The following is an 8376-nucleotide window of genomic DNA, read 5'->3' as shown; positions in this document are numbered from 1 at the left end:
GATTACTCTCCGCTGCCCGCGTGTAAGTTTTCCTCTGGGGTCCTCTTGACAATGTTGCTTCTTCTGTCACCGGAATCAGATCATTATCTTGATTAGAAAAGATATACTTGTTTTGCATCTGAATATGGATTGGTCATAATTTGTTGTTCATCTTCGATGTTCTTGCCAAAGGCGAAAGAGCCTCCGTCACTCTGGGAGAATCCCTACGCAGCTACTACCTCATGGAAGCCATGTGCTGAGAGACATGATAATGGGGTTTCAGGCAAGTGTAGCTTTTAAGTGAATATTAACTTTCTTGTGGAAATTCACATTACTCTGATAATATATTGAGTGTAGTGTCTACCGAAGTGGCTTCAGAATTTGTAGCTTTTCATGCAGTCTTATGCACCCAACCTTATCAGGAGGACATGATAATGTGCGTCAGTCGAGAGGGAAAAAAAAAATGTATATGTATCTCCTATCTTGCAATGCTTGGCACGATTACAAATTGTTCAAGAGTTCCATTTTGTAAACCTAGATTGAGAGATTAGACTACCACTTCTGAATTCTTTGTGTTGGAAAGATAGATCTATGGGAAAAATAGGAACACCATTTTTTAAATTTTTTGCAACCTTAGTTCACTCTTAAGTTATGTGGACCAAAATGTCCCTTTATTAACTTGCTTTTACTTCTATTTGTACATAGATTTACCTGTTTGAATGAAGTCTAAGGGCATTCTAATAAACAATATGTTTAACATGCTAATTTATTTTCCATATGCTACAGTATATATAACCTGCCGATGCCTTTTTGTGAGATAATTTGCATATACGTGATAATTTTTTTATGCTCTGCTAAGACCTGCTGGTTCGTTTTTAAACCTGCAGATCTGCCACCTGAGAATGAAACCTCTGGTTATATATTCATTCATGCCGAAGGTGGTTTAAATCAGCAGCGCATAGCTGTAAGTATGCATTCTGTCTGACTTTGAAGTGTGCCACTTGTTGCATTCTTCCAGTTGTTGTGTAGGTTTTCTTTTTTAAGCATCAATGATCTGGCCCCTAAAATTTCTTTAACGGAAGTCATGATATATGTTTCTTCTTTGTTTCTCTTTTAACTTAGTTGAAGAAAATCAGAAAATTTACTATACCAAGCACTGAACAGCTTGAAGAATAAAGATATCTGCTGTGTTCCGTTTCTCTTGGGCATGCTTTAGCCCTGTTACTAATGAATTCAAGCTCACTACAATATAATTTTCTCCAGAAAATAGTATTGTCACATGTGGTGGAGGGAAAACATTATATATTACATATTAAGCACTAGTCTTATCAATTGGAAATAAATGTTAGGACTTCCAAGTTTAGCTTACTAACTGACTACTTTGCTTGGAGTATTTCATCTGGATGCATATTCCTGCTATTTGAGACAACGTTATTGCAGGAAATTCTTGTAACATGGATTACTATTTTTTCATGTCTAAAGGGAGGGTTTGTCCTGTTAAAGAAAATCGAAAGAACTTCCTTTAGGCTGCGATTCCAAAAAAAAATATATTTGCTATTGAAGTTGATCCATCTAATGTGAAAGCTGCTGCACGTCAAATACAAATAATAAATCTGTTGTGGTTTTTACACCAATCGTTTAAGGGGGAAAGAATCAATGCCTTTTGATGCTCTACATTTTAGATTGTGATGAAAATTCAAATGATAAGTAAAGCTATTAGATTGATTTATTCTTATCTGTTTTATAAATAGCTATTAAACTAACATTATAGATCTTGATTGATAGCTAGAATGTGGAGATCTATAATTAGATTTGTATTGCTAGAATTGTTGCTTCTTAATTAGGTCGTATGTCTGTTCCATGTGTAAGAAAAGTGCAGATATCATTCTCAATAGAGAGAATTTGTTCCATGTGTAAGAAAAGTGCTGAGTGATACCTTTATCTGCTTAATAGAGAGAATTTGTTGCAATTTAATAATACAGTTTTTCTCCGATAATCAACTGACAATTATTATCTTTTTTTTCCTTTTGCCTTAGTGGTACATGTCGATCATTTCTTGCTTATATATATATATATATATATATATATATATATATATATATATATATATATCATTGGAAAAGTTAAACACGTAATTCTATATCAGTGTTCTTCTTTTTTCCTGTACGTTTGCCTAATCAATTTGCAAAATTTGGCTTGCATGCAGATTTGTAATGCTGTTGCTGTAGCCAAAATTATGAATGCAACACTCATTTTGCCTGTTCTAAAGCAAGATCAAATATGGAAAGATCAAACGTATGTTTTATGTTATATATTCTGTTACCTTTTTGTTCTTCATGCCTTTGTAGTTTGATGAACCTGTTGACCTCATGATCCCCTTCGGGGAAAATCTGTTTGGTAGGGACAAATGTGCAGCTATGTCTTTACTTTAAGATTAATTTATCACTCACGTATTGTAAGACACTGTTAGCAAAACTTGTGGTGACTCATCTCAAATCTGGAGTGTTGATCCTTAGAATCTTGGATTAACTTTTGCGCAATTTTTTGTATTTTATTAGATACCATGCTTATGTAGGAGAATCTTTAGCTCTCGTATTAATTAATGTAGATTCTAGTTGACCAGATGCTGCAAAGTAAAGGAAGAGAACAAGAAGAAATTAATGAATTAAGAAGGGAGACTAACTACAGAATTAGGAGAAAGGCTAGAAGTTCCAAGGCCTGAAGTAAAATACTTACATTTTTCCATTGTATGACTCTATTTCTGGATACCTTCTTTGCAATATTTATTATAAGACTGACTTGAGTCCGAGAAGGAAGTCCTTAATCATTCAAACTCTTTCCAAAATCATCTGTTGTCACAATGCGGCTCTTTCAGCACGTTAAATTAAATCTAGATGTGTTTAATCTTTATAAATTTCAATTAGCATCCTTAATTTTCTAAAGAATCTCAATTAGCCCTAATGGTACCCGAATAGGAGTTAAAAAGTTATGTACTCTTTTTTAATAGAATGACTAAATGACTAAATTGTAGGAATCTAGTTTTATAACAGTCTTCTTGTCTTCGAGATTCCCTTGTTCTGGTGTCATTTCTTGTAGTTTCTTTTCTTTTCTTTCTTCATATAATTGGTAATCTCCTGCTTGCATGGTTTAATATGTGCAGAAAGTTTGAAGATATATTTGATGTAGATCACTTTATTGACTATCTGAAGGATGATGTCCACATTGTTCGAGATATTCCTGACTGGTTTACCGAAAAAACTGAGCTTTTTACCAGTATAAGGTTTGCACTAGTTCATCATCTATATATAGTTGTTTGTGCGCTAACCATTTCTTCATTTGGCAAAATTTCATACAAATACCTTACCGGATAATGCTTTTTGACTTGAGTCCATAATTTTTCCTTAGCATCCTAAACCTCGTGTTATAGTCCATTTTCACTTTGCTACTACAAGGTTCAAAGTATGGCAGTTAGCCCGTGTTCTTACTGATTCAGTTGTCATAATGACATGCCGATGAAAAGGATATCAAAGTGCAAATACGTACGAAGGACCAGTATAAAGTGCAATTGGGCTATACCACGGGAGGTTTTTGAAGATTTGTAGTGTTTCAATAAGACGTGATACCTTGTACTCCCTTCTAATGATGCTTTAACGGTGATCCTGATGTTATATTGCTATTGCATTGGTTATTTACCTGTAAAATCTATATTTATGTGCCATGTAATTCAAAATTCCATACAAGCTATTATTAATTCAGAATCTTCTTGTTGATAATCTGGACTTCTTTTTGTTCATCCACTTGTTCGATTAAGGTGATCTGCACATTGCCTGAGCAACATATGCCTGAGATTGATACCAGCTATTGTATGTATCTCGTGACGTATTATTAACTTGGGCAGAGATGCGGCCATTGTATAATTAGTGATCGTAGCATCCACTTTCTCGATCAATCCTACTTATCTGAACTAGATATTGATAACTAAATATCTATTTATCATTTTGAGTTGACTTATTTGGCCCTTATTAAATTGTTTTCTACTCTTTTCCATCTTGTAGGTTGCATTTGCTAAAGATAATGTCATATATTGGTAGAAAAATGTTTGAAATTTTCTTTACTGACCTTTTAGTGCTCTGCATCAGACGCACCGTGAAGAACATACCAAAATATGCACCTGCACAGTTCTATATTGACAACGTACTGCCAAGGATAAAAGAGAAGAAGATAATGGCTCTAAAGCCATTTGTTGATCGGTTAGGGTAAGTACAGAATGTTAATAAAATCACAATCTCTATCTCTCTCTTTTTTTTTCTTGTTCTTCAAAAGTTGTCATGTCAATAATATGCTTTTGATTGGTGCGACTTCAGTATTCTTGCAGGTGTCCAATAGGGAAATGAAATATATTTTCTTCTGTCGTACATGTTCTTATTCAATACATTCAACTTTGTAGGCTTTTCTAACTTTCATGTATGTGGTTGTATGTTACAGTTAGTCATCTGGTTATCTGATTAAAATATTTGACCATTCTTTCTTTTTTCCAGATATGATAATGTTCCAACCGAGATAAACAGGCTTAGATGCAGGGTTAACTACCATGCTTTAAAGTTTCTACCTGAGATCGAAGAAATGGCAGATAAACTAGCAGCAAGAATGCGGAACCGCACTGGCAGTTTGAACCCATATATGTAAGCCTCTAGTCAGTTGCCATCAGTACACATTATATGGCATGTAAGTGTGTTCTAGAACCTTCACGTGTCTTATACACTGGTTTTATGCTCTTTTCCTTTCTAACAGGGCACTACATCTGAGATTTGAGAAAGGAATGGTGGGCCTTTCTTTTTGTGATTTTGTCGGAACAAGAGAAGAGAAAGCGATGATGGCTGCTTACAGACAAAAGGAATGGCCTAGGCGGTACAAGGTGAGAACAATCCAAATCATATAGCAATCATAAAGAGAAACGGCCTGAAGTTAATATTCTTTTAGTTTGCTGCATTTGCGTGCAGAATGGGTCTCATCTTTGGCAGTTAGCACTGCAGAAGCGGAAGGAAGGGCGCTGCCCTCTTGAGCCAGGGGAGGTAGCTGTTATCTTGCGGGCAATGGGATATCCCAAGGAAACTCAGATTTATGTTGCTTCTGGACAGGTGTATGGTGGAAAGAACAGGATGGCTCCTCTCAGAAATATGTTCCCAAATTTAGTAAGTTCTCTCTTTACCAGATTTCAAAACATATAAGTAACTATTTCTGCGGTCTCAGCATCATTTTCCCCTTTATATCGTCAGAAGCTATCCTATTCTAAGTCTTCTAGCTAAAGAAGCTTTCTGATTCCTCGTTAGCTGCAGTTATTATCTTTTTGTTCGCGTGATTTGATGATAATTTCTCCTCTTTCTTCTGCTGCCGGTTGCAGCTAACAAAGGAGGAACTAGCAAGCAAAGAGGAAATGGACCATTTCAGGAAGCACGTGACGAGCTTAGCTGCCTTGGACTTCCTAGTCTGCTTGAAGTCAGACGTGTTCGTGATGACCCATGGGGGCAACTTTGCGAAGCTGATCATCGGCGCCCGACGCTACATGGGGCATCGGCTCAAGTCCATAAAGCCGGACAAGGGGCTCATGTCCAAATCCTTCGGCGACCCTTACATGGGTTGGGCTGCCTTTGTCGAGGACGTGGTCATCACCCATCAGACCCGGACCGGCCTCCCCGAGGAGACTTTCCCGAACTACGACCTCTGGGAGAACCCGCTAACCCCTTGCATGTGCCGAGCTTGAGTAAAAATTGCTTTGGTATGTTGTTCTTCTTCTCTCCAGATTTTCTTTTACCAAATTTTTGTACATTAGTTTTGTATTTGCTGGGTAGCTCACTGCAGAACTGGTATTTTAGTTTCCGCATCTGGGGAATGATCTGTTTTCGTAGTTTGCTGTGGTAATGTAGATATTTTCCAAAAATATTATCGAAATATGGCCATTAATTGTAGTATTTAGTTATGTTTTCTTGATTTATTCGAAACTCAGAAATATCTCTCTATTCTATTGAAGGCCTTTAATTGTTAGGCATGATTCTTTTGCATTTAGGTATGTGAACCATCATTTGATTTCGATTGGGTTTACATAAATTGAAACCGAATTGATTTAAATCGTTTTGAGAAAGTCGAAATCAAAACCAAACCTTGGTTTGTCGGTTTAAACACGTTTACCAGTTTGATTCGTTTAATTGGTTTGATTTATGAAGTTTTCTTCTTCTTCTTTTTTTTGGATTCATTCCGTATACTAAAAGTATAGCTTAACTTAGTGTTGTATAATTGAGCTAGAATACTTCTAGAAGTACTAGCCCCCTGATACTTGTATTTTATTTTATTTTTTTCCTATTTTGTACTTTTTTTTCTCATAAATTTCGGTAAATTATATTTTTCTTATCAATCTCTTCATCATCGTAATAAATCTATCATTTTAGATAAAATTTAGCAACTTTATTAAGAAGAACTAGTTAAATAATAGAAAAAATATAAAATGAATTTTTATGAAAGAATCATATTCAACTATGTTCTTATTGATTTTAAATATTTTGGGTTTTCTTAGTAGAGATGAGTTGATTATATGCTTTATCACTTTTACGTTGTATTTTTTACCATTTTTATTTAAAATTATAGATTTGTTACTTATAATGTAGAATTTGGTTAAAAAAAAGATATTTGAGGGATGTGTTTGGAAAAAAATTAGACATGATAGAAAATAAAAAAAAAATCTAAAAAGTATAGTGCAGTGTAGGGCTGTTAAAGAGCCAAACACGAGTGAGACGAGGTCGGTTCGTATTTGCTTATTTATTAAAATAGTTAAATACGAATTGGCTCGTTAAAATATTATATTGAAAAATTTAGTTTGTGTTCTGCCTATTTATATCAGCTGAACACGAGCTAGCGCACAAACAGTATTTTTAAGATTGTCAGCCCTACTATAGAATGAAAAGTTAAAAAATTAAAAAAATTAAAATTTTAATCTAATAATTAAAATTTATAAAATATATGTTTCTTTGTGTTTGAGTTGGCCTAAAATTGAAATAGTAGAAAATTGTCATATCCATATTGGAGTTAGTTATATCAAGTCGAACACGAGCGAGCTAATTCCAGCTCCTATTCGGCTCATTAAAACTTTGAGCCGAACAATTCAGCTCGCGTACTGCTCTCGTTTATTAAACGAGCGACTGATCTCGAGCTCATTTTGAGCTGAACACGAGTTAGTTCGTGAACAGCGAGTTGAATTGCGAGTCCTATTATAGATTATACAGTATGGAATAATTAAGCCTTCACAAATAATATTTTTATTTTCCACTCCCTTAGGCCTTAAGCAAAGGATGAAGCGTGCACAGTTCATTTCATCAGTGATGATTGGTATCCAGCTAAGATGCAAATATTCCCGCTCCGAAAGAGAATGGCAGCGCGCGCGAATCTCAAAGTCCAGGTGTGCATCAGAAAAGGAGATGCCCGTTACATTGAAACGACTCTGGGCCCCACACCTCCCTCCACGTCCCACGTTCAAAAAAAAATGCTAAAAAAAAAACAAACAAAAGGGGCTATAATACAAAAATTTATGGAGACCACCCCCTCCACTATAGAACAATTAGAAATCGAGCCCTCTACTTTTATTTTTTTATATTAGGCTATAATACAATAAACCCATAGAAAAAATGGTTTATTTAGATGTCATAAATCTATAATTTTAAATAAAAATAAAAATGGTTATGATTAATGTCATAAATCTTTAAAAATTTACAGTTTATTTTTTTAGAATTTAAAAATTATTTATATAAGATTACGATGTTAATAAGAGGGCGAAATGAACAAATTGTCTTTACTCATTCTATAAAAAAAAATTTTACAATATATTTTTGTTATTTTTAAAGTTATTTGTAGTATAAATTGTAAAAAATAAACTAAGCTTTTACGGAGGAGCTTTTACGGAGGAGGGCTAAATATATCAGCTTAAAATTTTGAAAAAGTAAAATATAAATTTTCAAAAGTCAAAAATGGAAAGTAAAAATGAATATTTATAGAATTTTTTTTTGTATTTTAATTTTTTATTAATACCTTTTTTTAATCTTTGTTCGTTTATAATTGGGTGATTTATCAAACTGATCAATAATTTTAATTCATTGTCAATAAAAAACTAGAGCGATTAGTAATAAATAACTAAAGGACGCACATAAATTTAAGAAAAAATTACTGTTAGGCATCAAACTTTAATTTTAATTCTTAAAATTAAATTTATTATATTTTTACTTAATTTTTTAAATTATTATAATTAAATTTTATTATCTAATTTAATTTATTTGATACATGATCTTTTAGTCATTATTACGACATTAATCACAACCATCACTATATTATTATCATATACATGTCACGATTTAA

The 8376-nt window shown here is 33.7% G+C and overlaps 1 protein-coding gene across 1 annotated transcript; it reads left to right on the top strand.

The window, feature by feature from the left end:
• Positions 204–7565, top strand: LOC109711919 (uncharacterized protein At1g04910-like). Its single transcript, XM_020235290.1, has 10 exons — positions 204–262; positions 867–943; positions 2186–2274; positions 3140–3259; positions 4119–4235; positions 4518–4661; positions 4771–4894; positions 4980–5171; positions 5381–5755; positions 7306–7565. The coding sequence occupies exons 3-9, from the start codon at positions 2216–2218 to the stop codon at positions 5738–5740; spliced, it is 1116 nt and encodes a 371-aa protein (XP_020090879.1). The 5' UTR covers positions 204–262; positions 867–943; positions 2186–2215; the 3' UTR covers positions 5741–5755; positions 7306–7565.

This window comes from Ananas comosus, linkage group 6, assembly GCF_001540865.1.
Source record: "Ananas comosus cultivar F153 linkage group 6, ASM154086v1, whole genome shotgun sequence".
Classification (NCBI taxonomy): domain Eukaryota; kingdom Viridiplantae; phylum Streptophyta; class Magnoliopsida; order Poales; family Bromeliaceae; genus Ananas; species Ananas comosus.
This window is presented reverse-complemented; position numbering and strand designations above follow the sequence as displayed.